This window comes from Thermothelomyces thermophilus, chromosome 1, assembly GCF_000226095.1.
Source record: "Thermothelomyces thermophilus ATCC 42464 chromosome 1, complete sequence".
Taxonomy (NCBI): Eukaryota; Fungi; Ascomycota; class Sordariomycetes; order Sordariales; family Chaetomiaceae; genus Thermothelomyces; species Thermothelomyces thermophilus.
In genome coordinates, this window is record NC_016472.1 from 7,677,903 (window position 1) to 7,691,409 (window position 13,507).

At 56.2% G+C, this 13,507-nt stretch overlaps 5 protein-coding genes across 5 annotated transcripts; 2 read left to right on the plus strand and 3 right to left on the minus strand.

Annotated features, from left to right (window-relative positions):
* Positions 1–405: 405 nt before the first annotated feature.
* On the minus strand, positions 406–1,681 carry MYCTH_2298219 (uncharacterized protein). The gene is made up of 3 exons (XM_003660157.1): positions 1,373–1,681; positions 796–1,290; positions 406–646 (listed from the first exon to the last, which is right to left on the minus strand). The coding sequence occupies exons 1-2, from the start codon at positions 1,513–1,515 to the stop codon at positions 858–860; spliced, it is 576 nt and encodes a 191-aa protein (XP_003660205.1). The 5' UTR covers positions 1,516–1,681; the 3' UTR covers positions 406–646; positions 796–857.
* A 1,448-nt stretch (positions 1,682–3,129) lies between these two features.
* Positions 3,130–6,122, plus strand: MYCTH_61192 (general substrate transporter). Its single transcript, XM_003660158.1, has 3 exons — positions 3,130–3,619; positions 3,689–4,388; positions 4,452–6,122. Exons 1-3 carry the CDS (start codon positions 3,460–3,462, stop codon positions 5,821–5,823), a joined length of 2,232 nt encoding a protein of 743 aa, XP_003660206.1. The 5' UTR covers positions 3,130–3,459; the 3' UTR covers positions 5,824–6,122.
* Positions 6,123–6,782: 660 nt separating this feature from the next.
* On the plus strand, positions 6,783–7,868 carry MYCTH_2115734 (uncharacterized protein; the record flags this gene model as incomplete). Its single annotated transcript, XM_003660159.1, has 2 exons — positions 6,783–7,529; positions 7,596–7,868. The coding sequence occupies 2 exons, from the start codon at positions 6,783–6,785 to the stop codon at positions 7,866–7,868; spliced, it is 1,020 nt and encodes a 339-aa protein (XP_003660207.1).
* On the minus strand, positions 7,826–9,113 carry MYCTH_105405 (uncharacterized protein). Its single transcript, XM_003660160.1, has 6 exons — positions 9,067–9,113; positions 8,987–9,003; positions 8,756–8,783; positions 8,654–8,689; positions 8,473–8,543; positions 7,826–8,403 (listed from the first exon to the last, which is right to left on the minus strand). Exons 2-6 carry the CDS (start codon positions 8,988–8,990, stop codon positions 8,255–8,257), a joined length of 288 nt encoding a protein of 95 aa, XP_003660208.1. The 5' UTR covers positions 8,991–9,003; positions 9,067–9,113; the 3' UTR covers positions 7,826–8,254.
* A 246-nt stretch (positions 9,114–9,359) lies between these two features.
* Positions 9,360–13,245, minus strand: MYCTH_2298226 (uncharacterized protein). Its single transcript, XM_003660161.1, has 4 exons — positions 12,943–13,245; positions 11,871–12,873; positions 11,350–11,817; positions 9,360–11,293 (listed from the first exon to the last, which is right to left on the minus strand). The coding sequence occupies exons 1-4, from the start codon at positions 13,025–13,027 to the stop codon at positions 9,676–9,678; spliced, it is 3,174 nt and encodes a 1,057-aa protein (XP_003660209.1). The 5' UTR covers positions 13,028–13,245; the 3' UTR covers positions 9,360–9,675.
* Positions 13,246–13,507: the final 262 nt, after the last annotated feature.

The window sequence follows — 13,507 nt, forward strand, 5'->3', positions numbered from 1 at the left end:
TTAGTTCGTCTCCGGTTTTCTCCTCTTTTTTTTTTTTTTTTTTTTTTTTTTTTTTTTTTTTTTTTGGCGCGTCCTCTGGGGAATGTGTGTCGCCCAGTCATTGGTTTACGGTCTTGACAAAGGTTGGGATGATGACATGTGGTACTGGTTCGGCTCGGTGTTGGAATTAGGTCTGGTAACATCTGGCCATGGATAGGCGTTTGGGAGTTGTATGTCGTATGTACTGTACCAGGGTTTCCCAGGTTTCTGATTTCATGGAAGGGGGTTAAGCGCTGGCTCAGGGAATTCGGGCGCGAACGGTCTGGGGGAACTCTGAGACTCGTTTCAGCTGTGGGTTGATAGTTTTACGAAAGGAGTTGTTCCCCGAAGTGGCCCCCCCATCCGTCTCGTCCAGCAACCGAGTCACCATTTGCAGTTTGTGTTAGGTGGAACTGAAGCTGATGCTCTTGTCCGCCATTACGGCACCATCAGTGATCTCGACGGCGAGGCACAGGCGCAAACGGGAGACCGACCAGGGTATCTGAGGAACGAACGACCCGCTCAAACATCGTTTCCATTCAGAGCTCTCATAAAGGTTCTAGATCGGCTTCTATCTCAAGACATGTCTCAGAGCGGACGCTGCGGACTGAACACAAATGTCGCGAGACTGCAGGACTGTTGAGCCAAATGGGTGATGGAGGGCACCAGAGATGCGTCGAGACCACGGGTATGCAAGATGTGTCTCAATTGAACTGTAGAAATATCGGATTAAGCTTTCGCGCCGTCTTTAAGTCAGTCTGATGTACATACACGTACGGTATGCACGCCGTTGACTATTGGCCGTACAACCAACATCTCCTTGGTCTAGACCGGCGCCATCATGACCTGCCGAAAATGCTACCAAGGAGGTTCGACCCGCCACTCGGCCCTCCGCCCCCGCGGTTACCGTGCCTTCTCGCCTCGTTCCTGATCCACTCCTCGAGAAAGTTTCGGTCCGCCAGTTTCCTCCCGTCCGAGACCTTGGTCCGTACCTGTGCCTCGCCGGCATCGAAACTGAGCAAGGTTGGGACCGAGTTGATCATGTAGGTGAGGCCCAGCCCGGCGGCCATGACGTCCGGGGCGTCATACTCGACGGTGCAGTAGGCCACGCCGCCCTCGGCCTCGCCCACGCCGGACTCGACCAGTTCCTGGATGAGCGGCGCCACGACACGGCAGGTGGAGCACCACGAGGTCGTCCAGAGGGTCAGCAGCGGCGTCCGTGAGGAGGACGACAGGAGCTGGTAGGTGTGGAATTGGTCGGCATTGCGAACCCTGGAACGCGTCTGCGGTCAGTTCTCGAGGTCGGGGGGAGGATCTACGCGCGTTGGGGGTGTGGAACGGAGGTAAAACCCACGAGGCATAAACCTGATTCGATGCTCGTGATGGACGCGACGTTGAAAAGCGCAGCCGTGATACCAGTAGCCGGTCATGCTTGGGGAGGGACGTCGCTCTGAAAAATCGGCTCCCAGCAGCGAGTGACGAGCCGAGGAGCTGCATCGTTTCCCTAGAATGCAGCGCAGGCGAGTGCAGCAGCACCCGAGGCAAAATCGGAATAACCCGAATAGCCCAGTCACGTTACTCAAACAATGTCCTCAATTGTGAATTTTCGCGAGCTTTCTTTCGACATCGAGGGTGAGGTCATCACCACTCGCGCACGCTACCTTCAGGGTTCTGTAAAGTTACCAAATACGGACGCTAATGTTTCGTTTGTGCTGCCGCCAACGTTGCATTGGATGCCGTCAGGCCAACCACCCCACATGCTAGGGTGGGCTCGGGGAGACTTGGCGCGCATCACAAGCTGCACTCGGCACCTGTCGTGCTGAATTACCTCCGTCCTGCGTAGGGGAATGCAGGCGAGAATTCCTGGGCAGCTCCATAATGATCCGCACACTACAGAACGTGGATCTCATCGGTCGCATCAGATGAGCGGTGAGATGACCTGCCATTGCTCTGTCCAGTGATGCATCGACAGGATGCGGCTGCGGTTCCTGTCCGTTTTGGGTGTTAGTTAATAGAACCACTGAGAAGTGTTGCCTGTGTGACCTTCGGGTGCACGGGAGTACTGTACGGCGTCGAAGGCTTGTCACGCGCCTTGGCATCGTCATTCTGCATGTCGAGGGCCCTATCGATGGCTTGCCATCAACAGCAGCAACCCGGATGCGGACGTTGCGGCGCAGAACAAAGACGATCGCTTTCCCACATGCGTGCATTGATTAGCGGTGATGTGCGCCTCAACCTCTGCCCCGCGCCACCAGTTGGTTAGGAGCCCCGGGGGGCCGGGGGGAGCAACAGCGCTATGCCTGCTGGTGCGTTTTGGCGAGCTTGTCTGAGGCAGGCAGGCCCCGCTTCCTGCTCCCCGCGACCAAAACAGAGATACTCTCAGGGTCCTCGGCGCATTGCACCATCACGGTTCTATCGCTATACCTCGACTGGTTGTGGCAAAATCTCGAAGGTGGTGGTAGGTGCGACAGTAAGCTCTCGGCACGGCAAGTCGTCGAGTCAGAATCCGCGATTGCTTGGGCTATCCTCATCCTACTTGTCACAAAGAAGGTCACGCAGCGCTGCTCATCTGTTTGAGGATTGCGCCGTCTGCTTTGGCTGCTGGACGGCTTCGCCGGGCTACCCAGCCTAACGGGTCGTTCCTTGATTTCCTGCATGTTGGCGCGGTACTGTGTACAGAATCGCCGGGGTGTTTCTCTCACCAAACCCCGGGGGTCTTTCAGCTCCCCAAGCTAAACACACACCCGAGACACCCCGCGCCGGTTCCCATGACCGATTGCCAGGCCCTCGCTTCTGGCGGGGCGCTTTTCTTGACTCTTGGCCAACAACCCATGCGGCACTGCGTCGTACCAATCTACGGATTATAGCGTAGATGCGAGAGGATGGAAAGTTGGAGACACATCCTTGCGGATCTTCCATTGAACCCCACGCGTGTTTGGGGTAACCTCCTCGCATCTTACTCCGTAGTACTAGCTGAAAAGTACCCAGGTGTTAAGTATATCTCTAGGCTTGCGGCTCACTGCCCACCTCTCTTCCTTCTTTCCTTCCTCACGTTCCCAAGCATCCCAACTGCCGTTCACCTCTTCCATCTCCCCCAGGTCCGCACTGGAGCAGGCATCAAGGCCTGTAGCGGCAGGAGTTCCGTGATTCCGCTGGTCTCAGTTCCGGTTTTACAGACCGTCAACAACACCCCTTCCGGGTTCCGGCCAGCAACGCCTGGCTTTGTTGTTGTAACGCAATTGCAGCCAGCTTCTTCCGAACCTCTTCGTGCTACAACCCCCGGCCTGGAGAGTACTATACCTGCTTCTTGTCGGCAAATTTTGGCTGCCTTCTTTCTGGCCAATTTTTAGTTTGGATATCTCTTTCCCATTTCGCCTTGTATGTATTTGTATTCGGCACAGGATATAGTCGAATTTGGCACATCACATCCCAGAAGCGACAATGGCGTCAGATGCACAACAAACCTCCCCTCCGTCGCGGCGGCCATGGAGTTCCCTTTTTGGCCGAAAGTCTGCTGGGGAGCGGGACTCTGGCGAGAGATCCGGCCCGCCTAGGTGGACGATGGGAATTCTGGAGGATAAGGAGACCATCGAAGTTCCAGGTACGTTGTAGAGACCGATTAGCTATCCCATCCAATACTTCCCAACACGACCGCTAACCCGCCAAACAGGCTCGGTTCTGTTGCTTGCTGCCGACCACAATGAACCGCTTGGGCTGAGGAACGCTCCGGCGCGAACATCGCACTCGTCCATTCCCACGGGTGTGATCCACCAACTCCCCGATGACGTGGAAGAGGTGCCGAAAAAGAAGACCCGGGATGGCAAGATTATCCTGGAGCCTCAGCCCGAAGACTCGGCCAACGACCCGCTCAATTGGCCGGCGTGGCGGAGAGACCTAGCCCTGCTGTCTCTGGGGCTCTTCTGCATGGTTGGCGGCGGCACTACGCCTCTGCTTGCCGCGGGCTTCACTGATGTCGCCAACGAGTACGGCGTCGACGTCCATAGCGTCTCGCTCACCACGGGCCTCTACATGATGGGCATGGGCCTTGGATCCATCATATTCTCCCCTACCGCCATCCTGTACGGGAAGCGGCCCGTCTACCTCTTTGGGGCGATTCTCTACATCGCGACCTCGGTTTGGTGCGCTGCCTCGCCCAATTTCCCCTCCCTCGTCGTCGCGCGGATCTTCCAGGGTATCGCAGTCAGCCCCGTCGAGTGTCTGCCGTCGGCTACCATCGCCGAGATTTTCTTCCTCCATGAGCGTGCTTTCCGTATCGGCATCTACACGCTTCTTCTGCTTGGCGGCAAAAACCTCGTTCCCCTCGTCAGCGCCGTCATCATACAAAATATGGGATGGCGTTGGGTCTTTTGGTACGTCCGATTCCCCAGCTCCCCGCAGCAACCCAAAAAAAAATCACTAACTGCTTCTTGCAGGATGGTCGCTGTCGTGGTTGCCTTCTGCGGCTTGCTTCTCTTCTTCTTCGTCCCAGAGACGTTCTGGGACCGCAAGCCTATTCCAAGGAAAGTCAAGAAGACGAGGTCGAGGCCAAATATCTTTCGGCGAATCTCGTCCAGGCAGGAGGTCCTGCACGGAACGCCTGCTCCAACCAGGCGGCCCTCACTCGATCACGCCGTCGATGCTACGGGAGCGCCAACCACAACGGATCAGCGCGCGAAAGCTTCTCGGGTGGGATTTGCGCCAACAGAGAAGGTCAAGTTTGCCGATGCGTCGAGCGAGTCATCAGCCAGCGGGTCGGGAGAAGAGCAAGCAGCCGAAAAGGAAACGGCAACCGAAAAGCCGAGAGCCTCGGGGGAGGGCCTCGCATCGTCGGATGAAAAAGCTTCCCCGAGTGCTCCGCGGCCACCTTCCCCGGCAAAGCTGTCGATTCCTCCCGCATCCGCGGCCGTTCCGGCACCCTCGGCCCCTCCGACACCCTCGATCGAGCAAGACCTCCCACGCCTTGACCAATACGAAACCGACACCGAGTCGCAATCCATCCGGAGCACCCAGACAAACGGCCAGATAGCTTATACGGCTGCCCTGCGCAACCAACCGCCCCGTTCCTTTATCCAGTCGCTGAAACCGTTCAATGGACGGCTGAACAAGGACAAGTGGCACAAGGTTGTCGTAAGGCCTCTAATCCTCTTCAGCTACCCGGCTGTGCTCTGGTCCTCGGTTGTCTACGCATGCTCGGTTGGCTGGCTCATTGTCATCTCCGAATCCGTGGCGGTCATCTACCGCGAGGATATCTACAGTTTCAATGCGCTCCAGACGGGTTTGGTCTACATCAGCCCGTTCGTTGGCGGCATCCTCGGATCCGCGGTAGCGGGAAGAATATCAGACACGATCGTCAAGGCCATGGCGCGGCGGAATGGCGGCCTGTACGAACCCGAGTTTAGACTTGTCATGGCCATCCCCATCGCCATCACCACCGTCATCGGTCTGATGGGTTTTGGCTGGTCTGCCCAGGTCCACGACCACTGGATGGTCCCGACGGCCTTCTTTGGAATCATCTCGTTCGGCTGCACCATGGGCTCTACGACCAGCATCACCTTCTGCGTCGACAGCTACCGGCAGTACGCAGGCGAAGCCCTGGTCACGCTCAACTTCAGCAAGAACGTCCTGCACGGCTTGGTTTTCAGCTTGTTCGTCACCGGATGGCTCTCCGACGACGGTCCCAAGATCGTTTATATTTGGATTGGCATTATCCAACTAATCTTGCTGCTTTTCACCATTCCCATGTACGTCTTTGGTAAGCGGCTCCGTATGTGGACGGTGCGCAGGAACTTCATGGAGCGGTTCTGAAAGTTTTCCTTTGGACCCGTCTTGGTTTGGTCGGTTGATACCCCTTGACTCTCGTTTTCTGGCGTTTGCTTTGAACCCTCATCCATTGCATGGTTGGGCATAGCATCGGCATCATCACCGCATCACATCGGCAACATTTACATTTGATATTTGTCGGCATTTGGGATATAATGGCGTATACGGAGTATGTGGAGCAGATTTCTGTTATTTCTTGGTTTTATCACGAATTACGAACTTTGCATGATATACGTGGAGAGGGCGTCATGTAGAAAGACGTGAATACGTGTTCTGTTTTTAAGTCTTCTGACTGTCGATCCATCTTCTTCTATCCGTACATCTTGGAACTGATTCCTCTATGGCCGCCAAACACCTTTGTCCCTCAAGCTGCGGAAGGATCAAGTTTACCAACCGCCCTGCCCCCCACCACCCACGTAATTTTGACAGCCAGAAGGTGCCAACGAAGAGCTTCAATACTCGCTTCCTGCACACCCTCAATAGGCGCGCAACGCGCGTATAGATTTTATATACTTGTTAGACACGCGTAACCTAATGATACCTACCACCCAATTGGTGCGGGTAACGCGCCCAGAGATATTGGTTCCTGGCCAGGACTGCATTTCACAGGAGCTTTGCAGACCCTATATATATAACCTGCAAAAGAGGATAGATGGGGCGTTTGGCCGCCGTACTGTAGCGATGGTGGTGAATGGCGCCGCACTGTACACAATCAAGTCGCTCACACTGTGTGCCCCACGGCCTGTTCGACCCCTCCATTCGCAGTAGCTACCTGCTCATTCTTTCCAGCCCCACCAAACCATCTACTAGTACCAACCTACCAAACGATCCGTAGTGTACACTACCAATGTCGGGACAGATACCCACCTGAGCGTACCAGCAACACACGGTGAGAGGGGAGGAAGCAGCAGCAGCGAACTTCACAACGAACAAACTTGGGGACAATGACATCGCGCGTCCCGCACCTCCTCGAACCCTATCTCTCACTCCCGCCAGAAGCCTCCCTCGTCTTGCTCACCGGCGTCCTCGGCGCCAGCACCAACTGGCTCGTCCTCCGCCACCTGTACGCCCTCCTCAAATCCAATCCCAAGCCATCAGCTCATCTGGGGAACGGGACGGGTATTGCAGATGCGCTGAGGAGAGGGACGGAGAGGGGGGGGGTAGACGAGGAGAACAAGAAGGAGAAGAAGGAGGAGGAGGAGGAGGGAAAGGAGGACGTGGCGGTGCTCCTCGTGAGCTTCCTTCGCGACTTTACCTTCTGGAGAGACGGCCTCGCCCGGCTGGGGATCGACCTCGAGGCGGCCGGGCGGCGCGGCAAGTTTGCGTACGTGGACGGGCTGCCCGCCGGCGGGCTCTTCTCGGGCGGCTCGGCAGCCGGGGCCGAGACGGCGGGCCACGGTCAGGTGTCGCGGCAAGGGTGGCGGCGGACGGCCGCGGCGCTGGCGGGCCCGAGCGACATCCGGGACACCGTCCTGGCGAGCGTGGAGAACTTGAGGAATCCTCATCACGCGGTTGGCCCCCGCACGCCCTCGGGGGATGATGAGGGCAAGGCTGGGAGGAAGGTTGTGCTAGTGATTGACGGGCTGGATTTCGTGCTTGCTGCGATGGATCCGAACTCGCGGCCGGGCGGTCCGCCTGATGCTGCGTGGACGGCTATGGGGGTGAAAGAGGTAGTGACGGAGTTGAGGGAGGTAAGTTTTATGTCAGGGTCCATGGAGAGTGCGGAGAAATGGGCGTTAGCTAACATCATCTCATAGGCAACACACGCTGCTATCGTCACTCTCGCCGCCGACGACCCCCTCATCAAGGAGCAGGAAACGACGTTAGAGAAGCAGCACGCCTGGTTCGCGTTGAGTCTGGCCCACGAGGCCGACGCGATCCTCAGCTTGCGGCTGCTCGACACAGGCGCGGCCCAAGACGTGAGCGGTGTTATCAGAATCACAAACAGGAGAGACCCTGCACAGAATCACGAGTATCTCTACCACGTGGGGGGCGACGGTGGTGTTAGAGTATTCGAACGAGGCCAGTAATGAAGATGATACCCCTGGTAATCGGAGTGCCACTTCCGTTTTCCCCCTTACTGCCAGGTCGCTGCACGCTAGGCTGTCCTACACCGGCGGGGCCGCCAGTCGTTTCTTGCATCTCCAGAGACCATGCCTCTGCCCCTTTCACACGGAACTTGCCCGGAAAAAAAATGAATCTGTGTGATTGGTCCCAAACGTGACGCCCGTTTCATGACCTGTGCTCGATGCAATTGACCGTCTTTGAACCGAGTCCCGTGCGCGCGAAATCATCCCATTTGTGATGTAGCAGCGGAAAGCGAGTAGGTCCGTCCGAAAAGTGTCCAGCCCATGTTACACCACTCGCCGAAAACGATCCATCCCGTCGTCCACGCCCCTGCCGTCATAACAACCCATTATGAAGAAGTGGAAACCGCGGGGTCGCGAGCGCCCTTGGGGGTGCCGGTCCGGAAACCGTTCTTGAACCGCCTCGAAACTGTGCTAAGGTACCGCATCCGGCCGGTACCGGTGACCTTTCTGCGCTTCGCCTTCTCGGACCAGTTGTCTACAATGCGGCCGTGTCAGCGGTTGATCCAGCAAGAGGGGTTTCGGTGTTTTGCCGTCGAGAACGTACACTTGCGGATCTTAGCAGAGGGGTAGCCGCACGACGCGCAGACCTTCTTCTGGTTGTGGAGGGACCGACGGCTGGTGAATGTGTTAACTTCCGCCTTGTAAAGGATGTCTTGTTGTCTCCGTTGTTCGCTAAACGGTCGAGTCGTCTTTGTCTCGTCTTGCTTATCGGAGCATCGACTTACCCGCAGCGTCTGCAGAGACCGTGGGTCTTGGTGTGGCTGGAAATGACCGTCAGGATTCAGGATCCAGAAACAGAGCTGTTTGCATGGAGGATTGAAACATACCGCTTGCCGAAGCTGGAGGTACCCTTGGCTGTAGTTGTATGTCAGCACGGCTGATCCAACATCAAGAACGCCAATATCCGTAGTAACGCCTCCGAAACTATTCAGAGAAGGAGTTGTTGGTGGAGCGTAAAACAGGGGGTGATAATGTCGTCGGGTCATGGGAAGTCGATGTGAAGGTTACGGGTGTGGACCAGGAAAGGGACTGGAGAGCGTCGGGGAAGGGCAACATACTCATTTTGGCGATGTCTCTGAAGAATAAACGAGTTAGTCTCAAGGATAACAGAACAGTTGTATGCCACCATTGAACTTACCTGCGTCGTCGTCGACAGGCGGGTCGTTGTGATGTGCAGGTTCTCGCGGGTCAAGGATCGCGAATTTTTGGGAATGTGTGGCCGAGCGATTTCCTTGGTTAGGGCTGCGGAAAAAATTCAGCCACACTTGCGCCTTGGTCTGAGTGTGTGGCTGAATCTTCTTAACGCCCCACATCCGCCGGACCTCGCTTTCGGGCCAGCACCCGGAGCCGGGCCCGACCGGGGGTTATTGTCGTACTTGCCAGCCCGTGCAATGCCCGTCTTCGCGGACGCCCTGCAAACATTCCCACCACCGACGTTATCCTCACATAACTAGAGGGAAGAGACGTCTTGACTTGATCGTGTCAGAAAGGTTTCCTTTTTTTTTTTTTGGTTGGTTGTGCGCAAGGTCTCAACTCATTCCCGCCATTGATGTTGAGAAAAAGTTTGCGAGCCTGCTCGGGGCAATTGCAACGATCCCGTCGTAGCTAATCCGTACATTGGTCGAAACTTACAAGCATTCAAGAATCAGGACTATCGTGTGGCAGAGAAAATTGAAACTAAAAACAAAGAACTCCGGGAAGTTCTATTGAGTACTGTTAACTAACAGAAGCTTCGCCAATTCCAAGTTCAGAGCTTTAGTTTGCTAAACTCGGCCAGAGTTCTCTCGTAGTTCTCCTTCGCCGCCTGAGCATCGGCCAACTTCTTCTTCTCGGCAGTGAGGACCACATCGCTGACCTTTTCGAAGCCCTCACGGCCCATCAGCTCCTGCTGCTTCTTAATGGCGAGCTCGGTCTTCTGCAGCTTGGTGTTGATCTTCTTGATCTCCGCATCGATGTCTGTGATCTGCGTGCTAACTTGCAGCAGCACAGCTACGTCCGCGGAGACGACATAAACGGCGCAGCCCCTTGGTGACGAGGCCTCGTCCGCGTCGGGACCGAGAACGCTAACCTCGGCAATGCCCTTGCCGGACAGAGTCTTGATAGCCTGGAGCTGCGCCCTGACCTTGTCCAGGCTTGCTGCCGTGGATACCTTAATGAAAGCTTGCCCGTCCGAACGAATATTGTAGTCAGCAGCCAAGGAGCGAAGACCGCCGGCGCACTGAAGGCCGAGTTCGTAATCTTCAGCATCCGACGCAAATTCTAGCGAGCTATCCGGCTCAGGGTACGGAGCCAGCATGATGGAAGGTGTCGTATCGTTCTTGATACGCGGGAGACGCTGCCACAACTCCTCTGTAATGAAGGGCATGAACGGATGCAGCAGTCGCAATGCGACATCCAGCGTCCGATACAATGTCTGCTGCACGCTCTGCTGCTGCTCTGGGGTCCCATCGCTCAGGATGCCTTTGCTATTCTCAATGAAGACGTCGCACAGCTCATCATAGAAGAATTGGTATGCGAGCTTTGTGCTAGTAGAGAATTGCCGGGCTTCGAGTGCCTCGTTGATGCCCTTGACGGCAGAGTTCATGCGATGAAGTATCCAGCGCTCCGGCACGGAGAGAGCCGAAATGTTCAACTCCGAAGCCGGGACGAAATCCTGGGGCAACTTGCCCAGGACATACTTGCTGGCCTGCCAGATCTTATTGCAGAACCGGCGGTAGGCGTGCATCACCTTGATGTCAAAGTTGATGTCGCCTCCACCCGTGGTGTACGAGAGCAGAGTGAACCGGAGGGCGTCTGCTCCACACTCGGGGATACCACCGGGGAAAGCAGTCTTCTGATACTTCGTGGCGCGCTCAATCTCGTCCTCCTTCAGGTTGCCCGTCAGGAGCTTTGCGTGGAGCGACTCAAGGTCGATACCGCTGATGATGTCGAGAGGGTCAATGACGTTACCAAGCGACTTGCTCATCTTCCTGCCCTCAGAGTCGCGGATGAGACTGTGGCAATACACCTCGGTGAAGGGAACTTGGCCCGTCAACTTGAGGCTGAGCATGATCATGCGGCTGACCCAAAAGAACAAGATATCCCAACCCGTTTCCAGCATGCTGGTGGGGAAGAAGTTCTTGAAATCAGGATGCTCGGTGTTGGGCCAGCCCAGGGTAGACATGGGCCACAGCCCAGAGCTGAACCAAGTGTCCAGGCAGTCAGGGTCCTGTTCCAGGCGGAACTTCTTCCCGGGGAACTTGGCCTCGGCTTTCGCCTGGGCTTCCTCTGGCGTCCTGCCAACAACCCACACGGATTTGTCGGTCTCACCCCGGTCCTCTTCTCCATCAAGGATAACACGGTAAGCCGGAATGCGGTGGCCCCACCTTGAAGCGGACAATTAGCACAATGCAATCGCTCGGAAAAGGGATGCAGCACGTACCAAAGCTGACGAGAAATGCACCAGTCGTTGACATTTGACAGCCACCTGTCGTAGGATTTCCTTGCACTCTCGGGGCTGATCTTGATTTTGCCCTCCTCGACGACTTTCAGTGCAGCCTCCGCCATCTCCTTCATACGCACCCACCATTGCGGCGTCATATACGGTTCAATGACGTCCTTCGTCTTTTCGCACAGCGGGATGACCATCGCGTGGGGTTCTTTCTTGACAAAAAGCCCGCGCTTGGTTAGCTCCTCGACCACGGTATACCGAGCATGGAACCTCTTCTGGCCCTGGAACATCGGGCCAGCATTCTCGTTGAGAGTGCCATCCTCGTTCAAAATGTTGATGAACTCCAGGTTGTGGCGTTCACCCAGCTTGTAATCGTTGAAGTCGTGGGCGGGAGTCAGCTTGACAGCACCTGTACCGAACTCCGGATCGACATAGCTGTCTTCAACAATAGGAAGGAGACTACATCTTGTCAATAACTGAATATCCGTGCCAAGACAGGTGACTCGACTAACCGATCTGTGAATGGGTGGCGCGCGAACTTGCCCACTAGATGAGCGTAGCGGGGGTCACCGGGGCTAACGGCAATACCAGTATCGCCGAGGATGGTCTCGGGACGGGTGGTTGCAACCTCGATTGTTTGGTCCGTGCCGTCGATCGGATACTTGAAGTATGTCAGGACGCCGAATTCAACTTTCCGGTCATATCCTGGCACATCGAGCATGGTGCGGCCGGTGATCTCTTTATTTTCCACCTCCAACGAGCTGAGGGCGGTCCGCAAGTGCGTACACCAATTGACCAAGCGGCTGGACCTGTAGATGTAGCCTTCTTCGTGAAGGCGGCAGAAGGTCTCCATGGTAGCCGCACTCAGGTTTTCGTCCATGGTGAACGCCTCGCGTGACCAGTCCATCGACCCACCCATAAGCCTCTGGGCGTTATTGATGCGGTTATGGTACTCTCCCTTCCACTCCCAGACGAGTTTCGTGAAGGCCTCTCGTCCAAGCTCGATACGCGTCTTTTTCTCTTTCTTCCAAAGCATCTTCTCGACCACGGACTGTGTCGAGATACCAGCATGGTCGCAACCGGGGACCCAGAGCGTAGAGAACCCCCTCATCCGGTACCACCGAATCAGAGTGTCCTGGAGCGAGTTGGCCAAGGCATGGCCGCAGTGCAGGGCGCCAGTCACATTGGGAGGCGGTAGAGGAATGACAAACTTCCCGGCGTCAGGTGACCGCGCTGGTCGCGGCTGGAAAAAGCCGCTCTTCTCCCACCACTGGTACCAGGCCGACTCGACCGCCTTGGGGTTGTATGCCTGGAAATGCGGGTGGTCGAAGGGCTGGATGATCTTCTTCTCGCCGGCCGGGGTCTCGTCTTTGTAGGGAGGCAGAGCGGGAGCCTGGGCCTTGGGAGCCTTCTGAGCAGGCTGAGCAGCATCTTTCTTGGGCTGCTGCTGTTTCAACTTCTCCTGCTTAGCCGCGAACTTGGCCGCCTTATCAGCCTTGGCTTTCTCCTTTTTCTCTGGTAGTTGTGACAGATTAGCACCGGTGTCGGCAGCTGGGTGACTCAGCGATGGGGTTTGGCGCTCACCGTTCTTCTTGACTGTTCCCGGATCGACCGCGGGAGCGGCAGCGGCAGCGGCAGCTGCAGCGGCATCGGACGCGTCGGGAGCCATGTTTGCGGGTCGTCGAAGGGAGTAGTATCGAGGCGATGGCAGGATGAAAGCCGAGGGAAGTTTGAGAAGCGGTTCCCGTCTCAGGCTAGCCAGTCGCCGGAACGAACTCAGCATCCAGGGCTTTTGGAGGGGTCAATGGGCCAAAGAGGGGCGGGAGGTGACTTTGAAGAGGGGCCCTTTAGGCTTGCAGGAATTTCTGCCAGTCAACCAGAGGGGGGGGTCGCTGCATGAGTCAAATGGAAACGGCTCCAGCTGCCACCAAACCTATCCCCGGCAAATTCAGCCGACCCCACCGCGGGCACCAAGCATAGGCCAGCAACACAAGCACCGGCGACCAGACCTCTCGTTTCAGCATTCCAAAGGGAACACTGAAAACATCACTTTTCGGGTCTTCAGATTTTTTTCTTTTTTTTTCTTTTTTGTATGAAAATTACAAGAACTCAACCATGGACCGTAGAGTCGCCTGAAATTGTCGATCGA

Bases quoted from the DNA above. Each gene is read 5' to 3' on its own strand.
- MYCTH_2298219 (XM_003660157.1), bottom strand. From the start codon at position 1,515: ATGCAGCTCCTCGGCTCGTCACTCGCTGCTGGGAGCCGATTTTTCAGA. The intron at 1,291-1,372 runs GTGGGTTTTACC...GACGCGTTCCAG, and splicing joins TCGAATCAGGTTTATGCCTC to GGTTCGCAATGCCGACCAAT.
- MYCTH_61192 (XM_003660158.1), top strand. From the start codon at position 3,460: ATGGCGTCAGATGCACAACAAACCTCCCCTCCGTCGCGGCGGCCATGG. The intron at 3,620-3,688 runs GTACGTTGTAGA...CCCGCCAAACAG, and splicing joins GGAGACCATCGAAGTTCCAG to GCTCGGTTCTGTTGCTTGCT. The intron at 4,389-4,451 runs GTACGTCCGATT...TGCTTCTTGCAG, and splicing joins GGATGGCGTTGGGTCTTTTG to GATGGTCGCTGTCGTGGTTG.
- MYCTH_105405 (XM_003660160.1), bottom strand. The intron at 8,690-8,755 runs GTATGTTTCAAT...GGTCATTTCCAG, and splicing joins ACCTCCAGCTTCGGCAAGCG to CCACACCAAGACCCACGGTC. The intron at 8,404-8,472 runs GTACGTTCTCGA...GCCGCATTGTAG, and splicing joins CTCTGCTAAGATCCGCAAGT to ACAACTGGTCCGAGAAGGCG.
- MYCTH_2298226 (XM_003660161.1), bottom strand. From the start codon at position 13,027: ATGGCTCCCGACGCGTCCGATGCCGCTGCAGCTGCCGCTGCCGCTGCC. The intron at 12,874-12,942 runs GTGAGCGCCAAA...CACAACTACCAG, and splicing joins GGGAACAGTCAAGAAGAACG to AGAAAAAGGAGAAAGCCAAG. The intron at 11,294-11,349 runs GTACGTGCTGCA...GTCCGCTTCAAG, and splicing joins TGCATTTCTCGTCAGCTTTG to GTGGGGCCACCGCATTCCGG.